Source organism: Lacerta agilis, chromosome 13, assembly GCF_009819535.1.
Source record: "Lacerta agilis isolate rLacAgi1 chromosome 13, rLacAgi1.pri, whole genome shotgun sequence".
Classification (NCBI taxonomy): Eukaryota; Metazoa; Chordata; class Lepidosauria; order Squamata; family Lacertidae; genus Lacerta; species Lacerta agilis.
The window spans coordinates 5,145,067-5,169,285 of NC_046324.1; the positions used below are offsets into that span (position 1 = coordinate 5,145,067).

At 46.3% G+C, this 24,219-nt stretch overlaps 1 protein-coding gene across 1 annotated transcript in view; it reads left to right on the top strand.

The window, feature by feature from the left end:
• The window catches only part of ALDH1A2 (aldehyde dehydrogenase 1 family member A2), a 70,917-nt gene that overhangs the window by 40,482 nt on the left and 6,216 nt on the right, over nt 1–24,219 (top strand). Inside the window, exons 5-7 of the mRNA XM_033167601.1 lie at nt 6,642–6,703; nt 9,132–9,260; nt 9,426–9,539. Of these exons, the coding sequence (XP_033023492.1) occupies nt 6,642–6,703; nt 9,132–9,260; nt 9,426–9,539 (305 nt within the window). The remainder of the gene's footprint in view (nt 1–6,641; nt 6,704–9,131; nt 9,261–9,425; nt 9,540–24,219) is intronic.

Below are 24,219 nucleotides of genomic sequence, written 5' to 3' on the forward strand. Positions count from 1 at the left end.
ACACCCACACCAGCTGCATCACACCCACTCATGTGGATGGCAAACAGCCATGTGGGCATATAGGGGTGTGGGAAACCCAGAATCCTCTCTTCCTGGTAATGTGGAAAGTCAGCTGCAAATGTTGGTAATACAGTGGAAGAGTCATGATTAACTAATGCTGGGAACCACTCACCTGCAAGCAGCACCCTTGGGTCACCCTCGGCGGGTCGGGAGATGGGCCTTGGCTCAGTGGCAGCAGAACCGCTATGCTTCATGTGCCACAGGTTGGTGACCTCTCAATGTTCTTGGAGTCCAGCTCCCATCAGCCCAAGACAGCACTGCCATTCTGCAGGCTGCAGAAGATATGGAGAACATGCCAGGATGGAGAAGGATGAATGATACAGTCATGGGCTAAGACTAGACAGGGTCTAATGCAAGTCATTTTATTGGGGATCTCACAACAGAGATGTACCGGTAGTTTTTGAGCTGGATTCAGCCTGTTGTTTAAAGTCACATTTCGAAAGGAGCTCCTGAGATTCCCCCGTTTTTCAGAATGTTTTCTTTTTTTGCAGGACTGGCCCTTCTGTTGACTTCTAAATAAAATCTAAGTTTCCTTTCTTTTCAGGAGGGGGGATTTTTTTTTTCATTTCTCAACATTGCAAAATAAGAAGGTGGCTGGCTGACACATCGACCATCTTTCCTGTTGTCTCAGGAACAGGAAAGGAAGTGAAAATAATCCCCAAATCATTGTTTCTTGTAATTTGGGAGGCCTTTGTGCTGTTCCAGGAAGAGACTTCGGCTTGCCCAGTTCCCAGATGAGATTATCTGAGCAGAATAGGTTCTGTGTGCCCACTGCTCAAAACCTGATAATGATGTGTGATCTGAGCACATGTGTTAGAAGGGATCTCCCTGGTTTCTGCAGAATTAGGGCTTCCAAGTTGCACAAGCGGGGGTTATTGCACACACAAAAAGCCAGCCCCCTCTGTCTAGCTAGAATGTTTTCTTTCTGTCTCATCGTCTGTGCCTTTTACTAATTAGCCAAATCTTTTCCCCTCTCTCCTTCTCCTCTTTCCTGTCCCTACTGCTTCTTATCGGGCTCCTCCTTGCTCCCACTTCACTGATAACGGGCCTATCTTTATTAGTCTCCTTCCAGGGCCTTGGAAACATCACACGGAGCAAAAAGCAAATCCCCAGCTGGTCAGTCTGGAGCTCTTGCACTGACCTGCCTTTCTCCCACACACCCCACCCCCGTTTTTTGGAGCAAACGGAACAGGGTGAAGAAATTCAGCAAGCTAGAGAAGGGGCTTGTTTCTAATCAAAGTCAAGTTTAGAAACCAGGATGCTTTCTGGATTCATCCCTTTATCATGACCAGATGTTTGCACAGATGCCTCCCCAAAATGCAACCAGCCCCTTGCCAGCCTTAGCTGCGGACTCCTGGTGGTGTGCTGGGCGAGTGACACATCCAAAGCCTGTGGGGAACTCCAGGAACCCCTAAAAGCTGCTGTGAGAGGTAGGCCTACCGCTGTGGAACTGCAAGGCAGCAGGGAAAGAAAGAATCAAAGGCTCCTGTGTGCCCAAACAGAGAGAGGAGGAAGCTGCCCACTACAGCTCTCTGTGAAATTCATTGTTTGTGCTTTACCCTCCCTCCAACTAGTCATTGCTGGCGGAGGTGATGTTGCTTTGGGTCTGATTGGATCACTCATTTTTTCTCAATGGGGACAAGAGACTGGCTCACTGAGACGGAGGTTGCCTGTTGCATCTCTGTATGTGTTTCCTGCTTCTGGTCACAACAGCAGGGGAGCATCTCCATACCGCCCTTGTGTGTTTGTGTGGGTGGGTGGATGCACGCTCGTGCCCTTGCTGGGGGTGGGCTGAGGGGCAGAAGACAAATGGAGTCCACCATGCCTGCCCAGCGCCCTTGGCACTGATCCAGGAGGTTCTTCTGATGGACTTAGCCCTGGTGATCCTACACCCTGCTGCTCTTTTGGGGTTCCCTGGGAAATCCCTGACCCAGTTTTGCTTTTCAGGGAGACTGGAGGGAAGGGGGTTTCTCAAAATGTTGTTTAGTGTGCATATATATCTATTGTACATTGTTGTGTGTCACATTCCAGCACACACACAACCCAGCCCTTGCAGGTTAAGAGTAAGGGGTGCCCTTTGGCTCAAGGGCCCAGACCTGGACACCAAATCCCCCCTTTTCCTGCTTGTCTTCCTTCAGTCCCTCTAGAATCTGCCTATCCAGAGTGCAAATGCCTCTGAATCTGGCAGCTATCCTGATACGTGCATGCGGATCAGTGTGAGATTAAACAGCTTATTAAACTTTCATAAGTTTTATATATTATATGATGAAAGGAAGCTGTTATGGCTAATTTGCTAACACAAATCTGCTTCCGCCGTCAGCTGTTGCAAAGTTAGTGAATCACTTGTGGGCACCCAGCCACAAAGAGCTTTCATTTAGTAGTGGGAACTCAGCCCAAACGAGCTAAATTCATGTGAGCCCCCCACCCACCCGAGTTTTCTGTACACATTGGGAACCATGGTTGGTGAAGCAGGGGGGACCAATGAGGATCAGGAGGACCCGCTCACATTATAGTCAGCATTTGCCAAAAATGTAAAGAGGTGGGAGATCCAGTTCTTGATCCACTTGAGCCTGCCTAGTGTGTTCTCTTGTAGGAGTTAAAGGGAATTAGATAAATTCATGGAAGAGGATAAGGCTACCCATAGCTATTAGTCACAAGGGCTACCTGGAACCTCCATATTCAGAGGAAATCTACCTATGGCAAGCTATTGCCTTCAAGCCCTGTCTGTGGACTTCCTGGAAGTGTTTGACTAGTCACTGTGGGCAAAAGAAAAATAGATCCTTGGTCTGATCTGGCAGGGCTCTGGTGAAGTACCCCCCCCCCCCAAAAAAATTCAGTGTAGAGAAGCTGCCAGCTGGACTGGCTGTTGGAGTACATCTGAATACTGAATGGGATTGTATCCTGCACTGCACCATAGGGAGGCTAGCTTAGAGGGTGCAGGGCAGATGTTGTGCCAGCCACAGCTCTGTCTGCTCCACACACACCCCTCAGCATCTGCCACCTGAGGAAGCCGTCTCACAGTGTCTAATGGTAGAGCAGTCCCAGGCTCCCCTCATGTCCCCTTCACCACTGCTGAAATGCATCACCAGAGTTGGAAGAGACCACAAGGATGGCCCTTGTGGTCTCTTCCAACTCTATGATTCTATGATTCTATATGGTGTTTCCTGCTTGGCAGGGGGTTGGACTGGATGGCCCTTGTGGTCTCTTCCAACTATGATTCTATATGGTGTTTCCTGCTTGGCAGGGGGTTGGACTGGATGGCCCTTGTGGTCTCTTCCAACTCTATGATTCTATATGGTGTTTCCTGCTTGGCAGGGGGTTGGACTGGATGGCCCTTGTGGTCTCTTCCAACTCTATGATTCTATATGGTGTTTCCTGCTTGGCAGGGGGTTGGACTGGATGGCCCTTGTGGTCTCTTCCAACTCTATGATTCTATATGGTGTTTCCTGCTTGGCAGGGGGTTGGACTGGATGGCCCTTGTGGTCTCTTCCAACTCTATGATTCTATGATTCTATATGGTGTTTCCTGCTTGGCAGGGGGTTGGACTGGATGGTCCTTGTGGTCTCTTCCAACTCTATGATTCTATATGGTGTTTCCTGCTTGGCAGGGGGTTGGACTGGATGGCCCTTGTGGTCTCTTCCAACTCTATGATTCTATATGGTGTTTCCTGCTTGGCAGGGGGTTGGACTGGATGGTCCTTGTGGTCTCTTCCAACTCTATGATTCTATATGGTGTTTCCTGCTTGGCAGGGGGTTGGACTGGATGGTCCTTGTGGTCTCTTCCAACTCTATGATTCTATATGGTGTTTCCTGCTTGGCAGGGGGTTGGACTGGATGGCTTTAAACAAACTTAACCAACGTGTTGGAACATGGCGCAAAACTTCATGGAATTCTGACTCGCAAAACTCAAAAAATGATTTCAACTCTTCTCGTTTCCTCGCAGAATTCGAAAATTCGCCAAAAACCTTCAGCACTACATTTTCAATATCAAAAGATACTGTAACTGCTTTAATGCATTTTTTGCGCTGTTGTGTAAAATGTGATTATTGCAATGAGCAGCTACAATATTGTCATTTTCCAGCAATAGTTTTTGGTAAACAGATTTGTTCACTCCATAATTGACTGATGCATTATCTGCTGAGTAAGCTGAAACATTATTTATTTCCAATTCGTTATCACTAAGAACTCGACACAGCTGATTTTTTATTGATGTAGGATCTTCAAAAAAATCCTCATAAAAGTCTAAAATTTTCACACACAGTCCTTCTTCACAAGTAAAATATTGTGCAACAACGGGATACATTTTGCGATTTCCCTTGTTTGATGCATCAGTGGAGAAAGAAAATGCAATTCCAGTTTTAAGATCATTGAGAACCAACTCAATAAAAAAAGGATACAAAGCCTCATTGACAATAGCTGATGATTTGGTTCTTCCACAAGACATCTTTTTTTTACAATTTCTGAATCATCAAAAATTTGCTTCATTAACTTAATACCGCAATCTTGAGCCAGGAAAGAAATATGGTGTTTGATCCCATGGTAAGTTTCAGCCATTTCAGCTACAGTCACTTTGTCACTGAAAGAGGAGTCTTTAAACAATGAAAAACGAATTGATTCGCTTGTTGCTGGAAGCTATTTTCTCCTTATCTAAATGATTTTTTTTTGTGCTTGCATGCTGTGCGACAGCTGTTAGACCATTATATTCAATTGTGAACGATTTCTGACACAATTTACAGTAGGCCGTTGTATTTGTTCCATCGGTTTCGTTGTTGGTAATCCATGCAAAAGTAGCTTCCCAGTCTTTGGTGTATTTGCACACTCCTCTCTTTCGTTTTAAAGAATTCGAAATCTCGCCGCTGTCACTCTCATCACTCGATGCCATTTTAGGGAGGCGATCCTTGGGGCAAGGATCTCGCTCCCTCAGGTTGTTGGGCAAGTCTTCTCCAAGCCCACCTCCCCCCCCCCGTGCCTCTACAGGTAGCTGGTTTGCTGCTGCTCCTGGGTGTCAGGAACAGGAAGAGGCGTATTTTTCTTTCACGCCTCTCCCTTTTGTTCTCCCTGCGAGTCAAGAACAGGAGGGGCACAACTCCGGTAAGAGGCGCCTTCCCTCCCCCCCTTTTTTTAAATGTCTTGTGAAACAATTGAGTATGATTAATAATTTTTTCGGAGAATCAAGTTCAATGGATATTCGATCTTTGTCTCATTCTTACTTATGAAAAACGCGATTCTCCTATCCTTATTCTCTTAGACTGTACAGCTTTAGATTACGTACCATTTCATCATAAAGCTTTTGAATTTTTTAAAAAAATGTCCACTATTTTGTGAAAAAAATTAGTGAACATAATGTGAAAAAAGCGGACTGTCCGCTCAAATAGTGGACACTTGGCATCTTTAGCTGCGGGGCCTCCGTTGGGGCCTGCTGTGGCCATGGACATGCTTCTGGCGTGCGCCCACGGTGGAGGCCCCAGCTCAGTTGCCGCTGTGGCATTGGATCCTGCACATGTGCTGCACCTCAAGGTTCATGGCACCCACACTGTGGGGTCAAAGTGGCACCGCTGAAGAAAGAACTTCCTGACAGTAAGCATTGTTCAGCAGTGGCACAGGCTACCTTGGAAGGTGGTGGACTCTCCTTCATTGGAGGTTTCTGAACAGAAGTTGGATGGCCACCTCTCACGGATGCTTTAGCTCACGGGTGTCAAACACAAGGTCCGCGGGCCGAATCCGGCCCGCCAGACCTCGTCATGTGGCCCGTGTAGTCGCCGCCGGCCGCAGGGGCGCAGGGAGGTTCCGCGCCGCCCGGGGCGGCAGCGCGGAGGAGGCACCCCCCTGGGGGCGGGGCGCCGTTACGTTGCATCGTGATGTCACGGAGCAAGGTCAGGACAGATTGCACACGCGCAAAATGTCGCGCGTGCGCACTCCGTCGCTGGGGTCCCGCCGCTGCTGCCGCTCTGCTGCCGCTATCAGCGGCGATGCTGCGAGCCCGCCGGATGAAAAGGCGGCTTGGGGGCAGCTGCCGATCACGCGGGGCAGCCCCCTCCCAAGCCGCATTTTCACTCAGAGGGCTTGCAAAGTTGTTGCGGAAGCGGCAGCAGCAGCGGGAGCCCAGCGACGGAGTGCGCACGCGCGACATTATTACTTACATTATTACAAAAAACAGTAATAATTGAATGCAGTGACAATAATTTATGATAATAAAGAGTGGACACATAGTCCTACAGATACAACCGGCCCTTTGAGGGTGACCAAACTGCTGATGCGGCCCCCGATGAATTTGAGTTTGACACCCCTGCTTTAGCTGTAAATCCTGCATTGCAGAGGGTGGACGAATGACCTTTGGATCCCTCTCAACCCCACAGTTCTATGATTCCGTGATCCATTCATTTAGTACGCAGCAAAAGAATTGGTGCTTCCAAAGTTCCCAGGTTGAATGTTCTCCAGTAATGCTTTGGTAGCTTTAAAAATATATATATAGCCCCACCCATCAAAGCTGTCTCAATCTCTTCCCCCTTGGATTTTCTTTTCTTTTTGTGTGGCTTGCCTGGTCCAAGTGCTTTTGAGAGTAACCAGGCTCCTCTCTTTCAGACGGAGATTATTTCACCTTTACAAGACATGAGCCCATCGGTGTGTGCGGACAGATCATCCCTGTGAGTATCTGTGCTCGCACCTCATATTTATTTTCACTGGAATGAGCTCCCTTGAAAAGGCCCATAAGCCCCAGGCTTCAGCAAGGCGTGTTTTTCATTATGGGAGACCGGGCAGTGGGGTGAGGAGGGGTTTGGGGGGAGGCAGGCGGAACTGAGCACACATTGTTGACATATCTTTAACAGCCGCCCTACCAGTGCTTATTTGCACATCCTAATAGAGTTTTAGAGCTGCATTATTAGGGAGGTGAGGCCTCCAGTCACAGAATTCCCAGGACTGGAGAGAGCAAAGCAAAACACGGCATTAGCATCAGGCGGCTGTCAGCCAATTGAGATGTTTGCACAATGGGGAGGAAGTGGAGCCCCCCCCCTTTTCAATCCAGCAGGATCTTTTTATCTCTCCTGTTCCAAACTGCAGCGTAACTGGGATCCAGGGAGGATAATTTTCAGGTTCTTCATCTTTTTCCTTCTTGCCTTAAGCAGGGCAGAAAACTCCACAATTATTATACTGGTCCCTTCCATTGGGCAAAAGGGGCTACAGTCGTACCTCGGGTTACGTATGCTCCGAGTTACGTACTTTTCGGGTTACAAACTCGGTAACCCAGAAGCGCAACCCGGAGCGCGTGCAGCACATGGATGCGCAGATGCGTTCGTGCATGCGCAAACCGCTACTTCCAGGTTTTTTGCGCGCTTGTTCGGGTTGTGTACTTTTCGGGTTACAAACTGTAACCCGGAACCAATTACGTACGCAATTACGTACCACTGTATTAAGGAGTTTGCTGAAGAGGAGCGCCCCCCTCCAGAGAGGGCCCCTGGTGTTCCCCTTCCAGCAGGAGATGTAGCTTCCGGTGTGTGACAGAAAAAACAGCTTCCCCCCTGGGCAGTGTTGTATCTGATGCCCCTGGTTGATGTGCCTGCTTCTGATGCAGAGACATCTAGCTGGTCTCCCAGGGATTCAAAGCTTCAGACTCAGAGCAGGAAAAGAGGAAACGCAAAGGCCACAGACTTCCATCACATCTATTGCATGACTGGGGTGGTGGAGAGAGTGCATAATCCAGTATAACTGCATGTTGCAGAGGACAACTCTGCTATATCCACCAGCTTCAGGGCCCCACAGAGTTCAAAGGGTTGGCTGGAGAGAATGTGGTACTCAAGCCAAGGTATGCATCCCTACAAGAAGTCCCTCATGTCCCCCATTAAAGTGGTACAGCAGTGTACCAGCTCCCCTTTAGTAACTGCACCTCTTGATTTGGAATGGCTTCTCACTGTTAAAACCAGAGAGTCCCTGCAGAAGCGTTCAAACTGTAATCTGCTGCTACAAAACCCCACAGACTTAATGAGCATTTTAAAACAAACGTTTGCAGTTGCTCGGAAACTGCCAAGGTCAACCCAGAGTCCTGAAGCCCAGTGCCAGCTCCGATTAAAATCAGCACAGCTAAGCCTTCTAATCTGTGTTTGTACAGGGCTGCACAGCAATAGGGGTCCTAGTGACACCCCCTACCAGTGGTGTTTAAATAAGTTATCATTCAAATAGTTAGCCCAAATATCCCCAGAAGTAGTTCTGACGAATATCAGAGCCTCATGTATTTTAGTGCCTGTTTGAAAAGAGCAGAAGGAACCAACTGATGGAATTTGCTGTCACAAGATGTGATGATGGACCCCTTGCCACAGGGCCACGAGCGAGAAGTAGATCAATGGCTGTTATCATGAGAGCTAAAGGGGGCCACCATGTTCAAAGGCAGCGGTGGGTGGGTGGGGTTGCCCTCATGCCCTGCAAAGTTGGCCACTATTGGAAACACAGTAGTAGGCTAGAGGAACGTGGTCTACACCTGCAAAGCATCACTTAGGAAGTTTGGCTCTGATTTTGATTTTTCTATGTGCATTTAATTGTGGGATGTTGTATGTATGTGGAGCACACAATAGTTACAGTAGGCAAAAAGTATCCAAGGACATCAGTTGGCCAAGCCCAATTTTAGGGAGATTGCTTTTCATTTTTTAAACAATGATTATGATGCTGCTGCTTTTGTATTCTAGTCAAACCAGAGGCATTCCAGGCTGCAGAAGTGGAATGACACGTCGGCACTGCATGGTTACTGTGCTTAATATGAGTACAGTTCACCTACAGAGCACTTATAGTTTTTCTAATCACAATCTAACAGACATGATGCAAAAGGGGAAAAGGACTAGGGAGGGAAGAGGAAAGCAAACACTGGAGCAGGTTGATGTTGCTCTAATGTTCTTACTGGATGATTCTTCACCTTGTTCTTTAAAATGGACTAAATAAGTAAATAAATAAATAAATATATCGCTGGTGGATCGATAAGCTAAAACAGCCTTTGGCAACCTTTTTGCCCTCCAGAGGACTTGAGCAGCTAGGATTTCTTGGGTCGTGTGGCTGTCTTAGCCATAATGGCTGCATTCTTTCCTACAGTGGAATTTCCCCCTGCTGATGTTTGCGTGGAAGATTGCACCTGCTCTCTGCTGCGGCAACACCATCGTCATCAAGCCGGCGGAGCAAACGCCGCTGACCGCGCTCCACATGGGAGCCCTCATCAAGGAGGTGAGCAGAGCAGTGGGGTCAGAGCCGGGCTTTCTTTCAGCCAGGACTTGCCGGAACTCAGTTCTGGAACTCAGTTTTAAGAGAGCAAGGGAGGTGTTCATGGTGATTTCTGGCACCTCTTTTTCTAAACGGCCTGCCCCTCCCCTTTCTTTGTTGTTGCAACAGGCTGGGTTTCCACCCGGAGTGGTCAATATCGTGCCAGGATTTGGACCCACCACCGGCGCAGCGATTGCTTCTCACGTTGGGATTGATAAGATTGCCTTCACGGGATCCACTGAGGTAAGTGGGTGCTCTAGAGCAGGGGTCCAACAGGGGGCCAGTTCACTGTCACTCAGACACTGTTGGGGGCCGGACTATAGTTTGGAAAAAATACAGTACAACCTCGACTTACCACTTCCCCTACTCGCGAACAATCTGACTCACGACCACGGCAAACCCGGAAGTAAATACTGGGTTTGCCGCAATTTGCGCATGCGCAGAAGCGGCTGCCGCCGAATGCGAATGCGCAGAACGGCGCTTCTCCCAGCGACCCAGATCAACTCACAAACGGAACTCCAGAACGGATTCCGTATGTGAATAGAGGTTCCACCGTATGAACGAATTCCTATGCACACTGCACATATTTTATTTGTAGTGCACAAAAAACCGGATAAACAATACAATATTTAAAATGTTAGATTATGGGTTGTAGCCAATGCCAGTTTGCTAGATTACTCAGAGTAGATTTACTGAAAATAATGAACATGAGTCACTTGGGTCTATTAATTTCAATGGGTCTACGCAGAGTAACACTGAAGTTTTGCTCACCTCCCAATTACTTGCAGCACTCTCTGAAACGCCTTATTATTATTATTATTAAATTGGTTGTATACTTGTTGAGCTTGTCTCTTGGGGAGTGGAAAAGGTGGGGGGCTAAGAGAGGCAGAGAGAAAGGGAACTTCGCCCGCTGTTACGTTGCCCTCCTGTGTTTGCAATGGATCTGTGACCATTGGGGAGGGAGAGGCGATCAAGCAAGCCGCCACACCAACATACTGTATATTCTGGCGTATAAGACTACTTTTTAATCCAGGAAAATCTTCTCAAAAGTCGGGGGTCGTCTTATACACCGGGTGGAGAATCTGCGGTTGAGTATATCTCAAACTCTATATTTTAACTGGAAAAGTTGGGGGTCGTCTTATATGCCCAGTCGTCTTATACGCTGGAAAATACGGTATATTAAAAGGAGCGCCTTCCGCTAGTCTTATCCTGCTTCCACCAGCAGCTCAGCGGTTTTGCACGTCTCCCCTCCGAGTTTTCCTCGACTGGCACGGGTAAGCTTTGGAACATTGGGGGTGGGGGCGGGGGCGGGGCAGAGGGGGCCCCTTTTGGAATGCCGAGGAGCCTTTTGGAATACTGGGGACGGAATTGTCGCTACCCTTTTGCCGCTTCCCTTTTTGTGCACGCTGAGCATTCGCTTAGAGCCTTCCCGCGGGAAAAGGAAAATGGGGGGCGGGGGAGACGGGACGTGGCGGGTTCTGCAATTGCTGGGCGGGCTGGGTTCAGGACTCTGGCGGGCCAGATCTGGCCTGCGGACCGTAGTTTGAGGAACCCTGCTCTAGAGGGTGTTTGGCTTCACCCCTGGAGGAAAGGGTACACCCAGCAAGGCATGTTGGTGCCCGTGGTGGAGATTCGCTTGGGCAGAGCATCACTTCCAGGAAGTCTTCGCTGAACTGCCTGGGAGATGTGCCACAGGCCTGCCCATCACCTGCCCATTTCAGTGGGGCTTTGCAGGAGTCCTTATCCATCAGCCTCTGGAGGTCTGGCACGCTCCACTTTTCCCAAAAGGCCCTGAAGAAGAGTCCTTTGCCCGAGAGGATCTTTGCAGAGGTGGAGCTTCTCTTGGTTCACTTATAAATGGGTTGTTGTTGTTGTTGTTGTTGTTGTTGTTTTTAATGGAACTGTTGTTTGGTTTGAAGAGACAGATAAATGTGGCTGCAGGCCATGAGCAGGATTTCAGGTGTTTCCTTTGTTTAGTGTTGCTGTTGTGTTTTGAACTTTAATACATCGGCCACCTCGAAAGAGTGCAGCATACAAAAGTAAAACTAAAATACAAAGAATGAAGATAAGCTTGTCCCTGGATTGTGCCCAAGGTGGGGCCCCTTCACTATAGAGCCCACAAAAGCTCCCTCACATGGCTACTACCTGTTGACACCAATATAGGAGCATTCTGGAGAGTCTGGTAAAGACAGAGTCAGGTTCCATTGACAGGTTTTGTAGCTGTATGTGGCCTATATTTCAGTTAAAGAGACTCTCATGCAGGATGCACTCCTGATTGCGGGACGAAAAATACAGATGGATTTGGTTTCAGAATTGTCTCTTGTAGCCAAAATAAATTTTTAGCGTCATTCCAGCGGGCTTTCATTTCTAATAGGCGTTTAAACTCAAAATGCTGTGGATTTTGTCCTAACTCAATACCTGCCTTTAAGAGCCTTACTAATAGGAAGTGAAAAGCGTTACAGAGATGAAAAAAAGCAATTCTCTAAGAACCTAAAGTGGGAACAGCTGGAACATTTTAATGTAACGCGAGTGTAAACTGTTCCATATTGTTTTTTATTTCCTGTTCTGTGGAATTCTTGTAACAGCAAGTCAATGTAGTAACACTTTCAAACCAGTCTTGTAAGATCAGCTGTTCCGCAGAGCATTGGGCTTCTCAGAGCTAATGAAGGCTGCCTGGCTTTGTTAACGTAAAGGTGGAAATGGTTTGTTTTCTCCTGCTTGTATCCGTTGAATATCCCTTGCACAACCTGAAGACTGGGTTTACTCCTGCTTTCAAAATTTATATGCCACCACCTCCAGGAACTGGGAGCAGCGAGTGATATTTCAGGAAAATTAAAAGAGGTCTCGTTAACAGGCGAAGTTTGCCAGATTCAGGCCCATAAACAAGCTTCCTGGTAAGGCCTGCCTCAAACTTCTGAAGTCCTTTTTGGCTTGGCTTTTCATCCACGCTGGGGAAGACATCTTGTCCCCCAAACAGCTGGTGGGGGCAAACAGCACTCTACCACTGAAGACCTTAGTTTGGAACCACAGGGTTTGCAGCTTGGGCTACCAATTGCCAGTCACTAGTTCTTTTCATGAATGCACACAGATTTATTTGTTTCCAGTATTTGTGTACCGCTGTTTAACAAGTCCTCAGAGCAGGATGATAGTCGGGGCTAGAACTGGAGGTCAGGGCCACTGAGTGGGGGACAGCAAGCCTGTCATCTTTTGTGACCAGGGACGCCCCACAATTGATTGGTGGATCGCGATCGACCTGTTGAACATCCCTGATCTCAGCTGTCTAATATAATTTGTGTGCATCTGTGCAATACCCATTCACATGAACAATACAGAGACCCACGAGATCCAATGGGATATTTGTATATATAATTGTTTTTTAAAAAAATCTACTTTTTTCTTTTTAAACCCCCTAACTGTTTCTCCAAAGAGACTGAACACAGCTAACAATCAGCAATAAAAACAAAGTAACACAAATGTGTGCATTATTGACTTTTAAAAGATGTAAAAAAAAAATACATTAAAATCAATAGGACAAGCAACTAATCCAGCCTCTTTGACAAATTCAAGCAACACAAAAACAGCAAAAAGTACACAACTAAAGACCCTTTTGAAAAGTCAGGTCTTTGCCAACTGCTTGAAACTGTGAAGGAACTTGCTCTGCAAACTGTTTCATAGAGGAGGTGCCACAACAAGGAAGGCCACGTCCTTAGTGAACACCAGCTTCACTACCTGAGATGGAGGGATTAGGACCAGGGGCCCACCTGAGTACTGGAGTTTGCAGGGAGAAACATACAGAAAAGTGGGGACTTGAGGCCCATGGAAGTCTTTTATCTGTGCAACCCAATTCTATACCTGTTACTCAGAAGAAGTTTCTATAAACACAGACCAGCTGACTCCCAGAAAAAGTGCCTGTAGTGGATCTCAGTCTTTGCTGATCAATCACATGCATTTAGGGAGAAGAGTTTGCAGCCCTGCTGCTTGTAAAACAACATGGCCATTGCCAGCTAACTTTTTTTGGTCACCCTCCAACTCCTGAATAATGACTGTTTGGTGGTGGGGGGAGATTGGGAGATGGACCATATGTAAGATCTTTGTGGAGCCTTTGATGTGCTCTCCCCATCCCAGCACCCCTCCTCTTTTCCCATTCACGGCTCACCTCTCCCAGGTGGGGATATGCAGCGGGGTGACGGTCCCCCCCCCCAGCCTGCAGGCAGGCAACTTCTTACACGAACCCGCCCGTCATGGATCGCTTCTCTGCACAATCCCCCATCGCTTGTGTTTCATGCTGCCATGGCTCATTAGGGACAGCTCCGCAAAAATGCTGGGTTTCTGTAAGCGCCAAGGCCGAGGCCCAAGTGCTGCCTTTGGGAGAAAGGAAAGCAAAATGTGTGCTCCGCACTCCATGCCTTTTTTTCCTCTGGGCCTCAGATCGGTCACAGAGCCCTCAGAAGTAGACGAAACGGGTGCGGAGAAAGAGGGATGTTTTTTCTCCTTCTCTCCATAGCGCAAGAACTAAATGGGATCATTCCATGGAGCTGAATGGTGGAAGATTCAGGACGGTCTAAAGGAGAGACTTCTCAGAGTTAAATGATGACATTCGCTCTTGCAATGGCTTCCAACTTGGACTTTTTCTAAAAGGGAATTGGACCAATCCATGGAGCATAACCCTCTCAGTGGCTACTAGCCTAAATGACTAGTATGGCCTGCTGTGGCTGTAGAGACTGATGTGGGAGAGACATGTTTTGTTGCTGCTGGGGCAGATGAAGGCATCCGGTTGTGCTGCTGCAGATGCACCATGGAATTTTCTCTTTCTGTGCTCCTCCCAGAGGTCATTCCTCCTTTGGTTACTGCTGTGGATACACAAGCAGACTGATTATCTCCACGTGCTGCGGTTATCTGCAAGAGATTCCCACATGGCACGATCAATGTTGCCAGCCTTCATGTCATGTTTGCAGACATCTTTGTAAAGCAGAGTTGGCCTGCCAATGGGCCTGGTGCCTGAAGCCAGCTCCCCATAGAGCACCCCCTTGGAGATCTTTACTGCTTCATCAGCATCTCCAAAAAAAAACTCTTCCCCCTACTTCCGAGCAAACACTTAGCTCTGGAATGCTATCACGTTGGCCTTGGCAAGTGAACAGGGAGTGTTATTCCTGGGGCTGCCTGAATGTTTTCACCCCCTGTATGGCTTCATTTGCCTTCCTATCTCTCTGCCCCTTGTTAAATGAGCATCCAGTTATCAAGGGTGAAGAGAAAGCAGAATATAGGCAATGTAATGTCAGTGCTCACTAGAAGTGCTCACTAGAAGGACAGATCCTGAAGTTGAGGCTCCAGTACTTTGGCCACCTCATGAGAAGAGAAGACTCCCTAGAAAAGACCCTGATGTTGGGGAAGATGGAGGGCACAAGGAGAAGGGGACAACAGAGGATGAGATGGTTGGACAGTGTTCTCGAAGCTACTAACATGAGTTTGGCCAAACTGCAAGAGGCAGTGAAGGATAGGCGTGCCTGGCGTGCTCTGGTCCATGGGGTCACGAAGAGTCGGACACGACTGAACGACTGAACAACAACAACAACAACAACAATGTCAGTGAGCCCTCGGGCAACAAACCAAATGGAATCTCAGGTCAGGGAACAACTTTAGAAGTGTCTAGGTGGGGCTCTATGCCAGTCCCAATAGCCAGATGCCTCAAAGTCCTGTGGGGGAATATGTGAAGCAGGAGAGTCTTGTACCAGCATCTGAGCATCACGTTGCTTTCAACTCTGGATCCCTCCTTCCTTCTCTTTGCTCCTTCAGTGTTTGTCCTGTTCCAAGCCTAGATGGCTGTAGAAACAAATTGGAGACATTAATGGAAGAGGATTGGTCTATCAATAGCTGCAGCTGATGGGAGTTGCAGTCCAAACATTTGGCAGTAAAGGCTGCCGTAAGTCATGGTAGCTAAGCAGAACCTCCATGTGCCAAGGCAGTGCTCCTCAGATTATACCTGACACCAGGAGCAAAACCAGTGGATGGGCCTCCTTCCCATGCCTTGTTTTATGAGTATATCCGGATTAGACTCTGCTGGATTAGAGAGTAACCTTGATCTCCTCCACCAAGACAATTCTTATACACGGAAAGGAGCCTGGGGCAAAGCATGAATAACCTGAGACGGCAGTCGGTCGCTGGATGATGTTTAGGGAAGCTCACAAGCCTTTTTCCTTGGGTGTGAAGTGGGCTGCAGATTTGCTTTGGGCTGCATGCTAGGTAAAATCAGCCATAGTGGTTACTTCTGTTCCAAGTTGACCACATTGTTGTCTCTATATAGTGTCTCCCAGGCAGAAACTGAAGATAATGAAACACCTGGCATTAGTTCCAACATACTGAAGTCTGTATGAGTGAGAGGAAGGATGAAGATTTGGTTGATGCAACAAACACACCCAAGCAAACAAGTTAGACCCCCAGTTTAATGAGAGAGGGAGAGGAGTGGGAGAGAAGGAGCGCTTTGGGCTCAAAGATCTTTAGGTTGAACAACTTCAGTCGAAAGCCCAAGGAAGCATCTTGCCTGATTTGCTTGCAACTTGGGTGTTTTCTTTATGCTGTGAGTTTAACAAAGCATGAGCTCATCATTAGTCAACAAGATACCGGGCGAGGCCATCAAAGCAAACTACAGGAGAGTCCAGGATTGAGTCATGCCAAGCAAATGTTTGCAGCTAACAGCTGTATTACCACTGATCCAGTCTTGCTCAGCAGGTGACCCCCCCAAAAAAGTGAGATGGATATCACGCTGCAGGATCCAGACCCTGGGATGAATAACTGGGCTGTTGTGTTAGCTCTCCCTTCTCATCCAAGAGGATTTTGTACTAAAGGCCCGCAGGGACCTTCCAGATCAACCCTGTAAGACATTTTGCTCATTTTTTTACTGAACTTCTTTGGTTTCTCTCAAAAGTTCTCAGAAGAACACTCAGATTCCAAAACTTGTGGAGGGGCAGGGAAAATTGGACTGGCCCTGTTGAAGTGGCACGGAGCCCACAAAAGTTCCCCACCTCTGTTCTGTGCTGAATAAATGCTACATTTCAGATTTAAAATGGTCATTGGTATCATTTCTCATAGACTAGACCAACTTTCCCCCAGGTGCCCTTGGCAGGTTGCTGGACTACAACTCCCAGCAGCCCCAGTTGCCAGCATGGCCAATGGTCAGGGGCAATGGGAGCTGTGATCCAACAAAATCCAGACGGCACCAAGGCTGGCTACCTCTGCATTAAGAGGAAACAGGCCAAATGGAGCCATAGGGCACAGAGTCCACCAGGAATTCTACACAACAGGGTGGCCTGTCCTGTTTCACCACCTGAAGTGAAGTGGACGGATACTGCTATGCGCACACACTGTGTGTCACCACTCCTTGCCACCAATTACTGGGATGATGCAGCTTCCAGGTTCTGGCAAGATCTCACCAGAAGCCAGAAGTCACTCCAGATGCTTCTCCTTGCTTCTCTGGTGGCGGCGATGGTGGGGTGCCCACAGAGGTGCCCCTTGGATTCTGCCCTCTGGGGCGGCTGCCTCAGTCTGCCTCATGGATAGGCCGGCCCTGCTGTACCAGCACCACTGGGATTTATCGAGGACTTTCCTGGTGAAGGCAAGAGGTGCCATTTGGACTTGTCACTCTGGGCACTGAAATGTTTTGAGTCACCAGCAATGTGGGAAGACGACATTAAAAATGGAGTGAATGTGACTCAGTCATAATGCAATGCAAGGTCTTCTTCACACAGGCCTTCTGTGCCATTGGTAAGCCCTGGTAGCTTGGGGGAGTCCTGAAAGCTGATCCCTGAAACAGTGCTGGTTTTAGGGTGGTGCACCCCACATAGAACATGGAGCCAAGGGGGCACAAAATTGAGAAGATCCATCACTGAGAAGATCCATTTGGGGACGCCAAATTTTGGCCTCACTCAGAGCACCATGCTATCCAAGATGACCAACATTTCAACCTGCCCTGAAATGCAACTGTGATATGGACTGAGCTGAGAGGACCTGCCAGTCCAGACCGTGACTCATGCATCTCTGCGTACTGCTGGGTTGGCTCATCTGGGCCATGGAGTTTTTTTCTGGGGTGTGCCAGGGACTGACAAGCACAGCTTACTTTTCTCCATGCCAATCTGTAGCCAGGTGGTGTGTTTGTGCAGCAAACAACCCCACTTCTGCAGAATCGGTTTGTGTGTGTGCTTTGCATGGGGAGTTAGGCTTTGACAGAGGAACCTGAGAATATTCTCATACCTGCAAGATCCTTGTTTGCAGTTTATGTTTGTTTTGATATTTAACCTTCCTTTCAGCCACAAAACAACCCCTTAAGCAGCTCCAAAACAGACTACTTAAATACACACACACCAGAAAGTAAATTAAAAACAAATTACATCCCGTGAAGAGCAGAACATGAATAATCACAGATACCAAGTCTGAGCTATTTGACCCTTTAAATTAACTTTAAATTAACTGAATTATTATTTAGTAACTGAGAAAACAAAAGAAAAAAGCAAGACATTTTTTAAAATTTTAATTTTGCATTTTCTATTTTACATATACAAGTGAAACAAAAACATAAACACAAAATCCCCTTTGATTTCCCTTCCCCCCCCCAGTCCAAAAAAGCAAGACATTTGCCTCTTGTGAGTGACCCAAGCAGAGCTTTAAAAAAAATCACATTTTTATAGAGGACAGAATGTTATATATCTATATATCTATTTTAAGCAAAATCGGTCCAATATTTTAAGTCTAATTCATGCATTAAGGGGTTAATACTATAGAGTAAGCTGTCCTGCTAGGCTTAACTAGGTCACTCCCCATCACCTTGAGAGAAAGGTAAACCTCCGTCTACCTGAGAAACTCAGACCACATGGCTCTAGCAAGCCTAAGTTCCTATACCAATAATTTAGGAACTTTCACCACTGTAGCTAACCCACATTTTACTGACTGATGTATGGAAAAGCACATGAATCTGACCTTTGGAGAGTTTGTAAGTAAACAGTTTTTAACTTACCAAATGTGTGGTCTTTTCTATGCTAAGAGAAAGGAGAAGTTTTGGAACTCACATGGGCATATTTTAAAAGTCGAATAGCCTATATTTCCACGCTTCACTTTGCAGCATAATTTGTGATTTTAAAATCTCTAATGGGGGTTCTCTTGCCAAAGAGGTACTTGCCCCAAACTTGTATCCCGGCATCCAGAAAGTCTCTTTTTATACCTATTTCCCCCCTTTTTTGTAATAATTTTTATTACATTTTCTGTTTTACAATTTCAAATAAACATTTTACAAACTCTAAAATATCCAGCGGCTTCCCTTCTTCTCTTTCCATGGTTCATTTTACATATCATACATCCTTGCATATATTACTATAACCATTCAAATAAATTTTCCACTTTTACATCTGTCAAAAATTATTTACTCTGTTGAATTTATCTTAATGTGGTCAGTGTTTTCAGCTGTACAGTTATTTTCCATATATTCAATAAGTGTTTTCCAATCTTCTTTAAATCTATGTTCTCCTTGCTCTCTTTTTCTATATGTTAAATCTGCAAGTTGTGCATATGCTTTCAACTTAAGTTGCCAATCCTCTTTAGTTGGGACCTTGCTCACTGTTATGTATTGAAGTTCTCACCCTAGGCCACTAGGGGTGTGTGTATATAGTTCATTCTACTGCAGTTTTCACTCAGGTCCACACATGCAAATGAGGGATTGAAAGTGACATTCAGGGATTGGGTAACTACAGAAAGTTGTTACTGTTGCTTTGTAGCTGAGTTCTATATAAGCAGGTTGCTGAGCCCTTCAGCTCACTTCTGTTCCAGCCTGAGAATAATGGAAATCACTGTGTCGTCTGCTGTGTCCACCCACAACTTAACACTCACTTTCCATTTTGGGCTAACAAAACACAGGCCACAGTTGTTGCATACAGAAATAACCTTTTCTGACACCTGGGAATTTCAGTCTGGGTTATCCGCAGCAAAAAGAACTCTATTTTTTTTTGGGGGGGGACATAATTTTGAACATTTTTTTCAGTTAATTATAAATCATTTCCCAATACACTTTTACCTTTTTACATGTCCACCACATGTGGAAGAACGTTCCCTCCACTTCTTTACACTTCCAAACTTAACTGATTCTGTCTTATAAATCTTAGCGAACCTACTCAGAGTTAAATACCATCTATGAATCATTTTCAAGTAGTTCTCTTTCAATGAACAGTATGCTGTAAATTTCAGGTCACTTTTCCAGAGTTTCTCCCAGAGGTTTGTGTCCTATATCAATTGCCCAATGTGTTATTGAAGTTTTAACAAGCTCATCGTTTGTTTCCAATTCTAATAGAAGATTATACATTTTAGACAAAGGTTTATCCTTATTTTGCAAGAGTTCTTTTTCAAATTGTGAGCTTTGGTCCAAAAAACCATTCTTTCCATCTAATTTAAACATATCATGTAACTGGTGATACTGCAAGCAATCAATAACTCGGTTCCTTAGGTTTTCCATTGATTTCAGTTTGGGTTCCCCAATGTAAATTCCAGCAGTTACAGGGAACAGTTGCCCATTGTCTGCAGTTACAGTCGCCTATTGTATATCCATATTAACTCTCTTAATTGTAATTGCTTCGATGGGAGATAGCCATAAAGGTGTTTTTCTTTCCAACAGATTTTTATGTTTCTCCCAAACTCTATACAGATTCTTCCTAAGAATGTGATTCATAAAACTCTTACAGATTTTTCGCCTTCCCATACCAGCCGAATTTTAAATCATGTCCCTATGCCTATAAATGTATATTTATTTATGTGTATATATGTGTGTGTATGTACACACACACACACACACACACACACACACACACACACCTATTTTTCCCTTGCCACCAACAGAGATTACGTTAATGCAGATCCTTGTGGCTCACAGAGTTCTGGTCCCTTCTGGGTTATGCCGAGAGAATGATCCTCCCCTCCAGCCACAGTCTCACAAGCTATTCCAAGTGGGGATTGAGGAGTAGAGGATGCTGGTGCCAACATTCCTGTTGATGAAACGTCTTGGCTCCACTGTCTATGGGGGAGAAACCTTTCCCCTGGCATTCCCTTCCTGGGCTGTCTGTGGGGAGGAGGAAGCGAGTGAGCAGTGCAGAAGACATAAAAGCCAACACACACACACACCTCCCTTTGCAACCCTTTCCAAATTGAAAACTGGAAAGAACTGCCTTTTCTCTCTGCAAAGCTTCCCTCACCCCTGCCCAGGGTAAAAATACGGAATAATCAAATAATTAGTGAGTAGTAGTCATTCAAGAGAGGAGAGGAGTAGCATTGGAGTTAGAGCACATATTCTCCCAGATGAACTGCAACACTCATTAAGCTTTGATTTGTGCACTTTCCTTTACTGAGCTAGCTCTCTTATGTAGCCTCATAATTCAGGTGGCATCAGATGCCCACCCTCAACCTACTGTGGCAGCCCCTCTGAGGAGCTCCTTCCCTGGAAAACAAACTTGCCTCCCTCTTCATCCAACTCCCTTGCCGGACAGGTGGAAAACTCCCTCTTTGTGAAGGTGTTTGGGGCTTCCTCTTGTTGGTTTCGCAGCATCTCTAGATTGTTTTGCTGCACAACTTCTCTTGGCTGGCTTTTCATTCATTGAGTTTTTAGCTGTGATCTGAAAATATGATTGGTTTAGATTTCGTTGTGTGTCACTTTGAGCGTTTAGTGGTTTTGAAAGGCTGGGAAAGAAACTGAGGTATTTTATAAATAAAAATAGAAACAGTTGACAGGATGAGGTTGCAGACCGAAGGGGCAACAGATTGCCAGTTCTTTGATTTACTGCATGGTGTTTGCCACTGTGATGATTGTAGGGATGTGTATAGATGTTAGGAGAGGATATATTTCTTAGATGTTATCATTCCTTCCTCACGTTTGTGAGTTCAGCAGAGTGCACCCCTTTGCAACTTAAAAGGGAAGCTTAGATTGGCCAGTTTTGGCCTTTTAGTTCAAGTAATCCAGTATGCTTTATGGCAGACTGGATTCTCCTTTTCTCTCCCTTAAAACAACAATCACATAACAGTCTTGTAAAAGGTAAAAAACATTTGCTCACTCAGAATACATGTTGAGGAGTAACAGATAACAGCAGCTTTGTTCAGGCAGGCTTCAAATGGTAATTCATAGGCATGCTTAAGTCTAGCTTAAGATGGAGTCTGAGCATTGGAGGTCAGACAGGCAGGTTGTTCTTCACATTTCTAGCTTGGTGATGAGATAAAGAGTAAAAGTGAAGAGAGGCAAAACAACAGAGAGCAAAGACAAATTGCCCAGCCAGGTAAGGAGTTTATATATGGCTTCTTCGCCCTACTTCCGGCTGGGCACAGTGGGAGTGTCTCTCACAGAGCTCTTTCTAGCATACGGTACTTACAGGAAAACTCTGTGAGCTTCAACTCCTATCATCAGGCCCTTGCAGAGCCAGGCAGAGGCCTGGGCCAGGTAGATAATGTGCCCCCCCTTTTTACCCTGTGGATCTCCGAAGTCTTATAAATAAGTAAGTATATAAATAATTTTCACAAAAGTTATGCTGACAAATAATTTTATTTCAAGGCTTGAACCGTATCTGCATATAAAGACAAAACAGAAAATATCGATATACAGGTGAAACTCGAAAAATTAGAATATCATGAAAAGGTTCATTTCTTCCAGTAATTCAACTTAAAAGGTGAAACTAATATATGAGATAGACTCATGACTTGCAAAGCAAGATATGTCAAGCCTTTATTTGATATAATTGTGATGATTTTGGTGTACAGCTGATGAGAACCCCAAATTAACAATTTCAACTTTGGGGTTTTCATCAGCTGGACGCCATAATCATCACAATTATAACAAGCAAAGGCTTGACATATCTTGCTTTGTATGTCATGAGTCTATCTCATATATTAAACTCCGGTAGCTAATGAAAACAATTGCTTACATAAATGGACTTTCCCACGGTATTCTAATTTTTTGAGTTTCACCTGTACAATAGTGCTTTTAAAAAAATACATAGGGAAAATGATTATTTTAAGTATTTACATTTAAATAATGGTGAGCGATTGTGAGTATGCTGACCAAAGCCCCCTTTGGAATCGGAGGCCCGGTCCAATGGCCCATATGACCCCCCCCCCCCCGTTTGGGCCTGCCTATCATGTGCCTATCTAGCAAACATGCACTGTTGGTTTGACTGCACTGTGAATATACCACAATGATTTGGTGTTCTTGGGATATGTTGCCTCCAACCATCAGGATGTCTCAGGTCAAAAGCATCTGAATGGAATCAGTTCTGGAGGAAAAGTCTGAAGGTATATGCTTTTCTCTAAAGTGAAGCATCATTTGGGTCTTCTGGAAACTCTGCTGAGGTCAACGGGGCTTGCACAGGAGATCTTCCCAGGGACTGGGCTTCTCTGTCCTCCCAGCTGCACTGTTTTGGCTAGATTGCTTCTGCTTTGCATTTCCTCCATCTTATGCTGTCATTTTTACTACATTTCCCATTTTCAAGTGATGATGGGGAAGAAGAAACAACTGTTGGTAAGCATGACCATTTCATCTCACAGGAGGGGAGAGTGCTGCTGTGCTCAAGTCCTGCTCACGGCCTGACTGTAGGCATCTGGATGCTGGGCTAGATTGGCCAATGGCTTGACCCAGCAGGCACTTCATATGTTCAGCTCTGTTGTCCACTCTTGTTGATTTTGCATGAGTGCTTTTGGCAAAAATCTGAACGTGTTCAAGGGTGTGGACAGCAACAAAGCAGTGTTGAGGTCTGTCATCTATCCATGAACATTGGCTTGTAGTGTGATGCCTTTTTTGATATGCTGGCGGATGCCACCTGATCCCTGAGAAGAGGCTCATTAATTATCTGTCATGTTACCACCCGCTTCTGTGTGTGTTGTTAACAATATTAACCTCCATCATAGGTGCTGGCTCCCTGGGGCCTTGAGAGCCCAAGCACCCATAAAATTCCCCATGAAGGAGCCGGGCACCCACAAAATTTGGCACCAGGGCCACCACGGCCCCAGGCACCCACAGTCGCAGGGCAAGCTGGCACTCTTCCATTATATGCCCAGCTGAGCCTACAGCCAAGGTTGTTGGGGTTACCTCAGGTTTGTGTATGATTAAGGATGACTCAGTGGACAACAGGCAGATATGGCCAACTCTCGTAGGAAAGGCTCCAGTGCAATGCAGCAGATGTTGCATAGGCGAACAGGGCTCTTGCAAGCTTTGCTTGGTTTTGCTGAGGCTTTTTGCTGCCTCCATCAAGCACTGGTGGGCAGTAAGGAATTTTTACCATCAAGAAAGATGCATTAGTGGGTGGTGGGTATAAAAAGGTTGAGTACCCCTGGTCTAGACTGTGTGGGCAGGCAGGGAATCTCTGTGAACTTGTAGGGAGGAAAGAGACTGGGGTGACTTCAGGCCCTTGTTGATACGTCTGTCTCCCCTCTTATCTGCCCATTGCTTCTGGGGATCCAAATGTTTTGATTCTTATGTCAGCATAATTATGCATCTTCACCCGCATCTCGTGTCAGGGCTGGTTCAGCTGCAGGTCAGCACAGAGACTAGCAGTAAAGTTGGTTCTTTATTCAAGGAAACAGAATACAAACAGAAAAACCTAAGGTGAGACTGGCCCCGCTGAAGAAGTAGCCAGAACTGACGATCTGGGCCTCCTGCTTCCCCCTAAGTCTCCTCTCCATCCGGCTGTTTTCCCTGCAGTCCACCAGGGAGGGGCCCCTTGAGACCTCTGGGCCCATGCAAAAGACCTTGGAGACAAGAGGGGAGCTGAATACAGTAGGACCAGCAGGCTCCCATGAATCTGTTGCAGTCTCAGCCCCCACCTCCAACTGTCTGTCCTACGTCTGCAGTGTTTTCAGCCTCTTCTTCCTCTCTCTCACTCAGAACTGTTGCTTATTCAACCATTTCACCCCACCT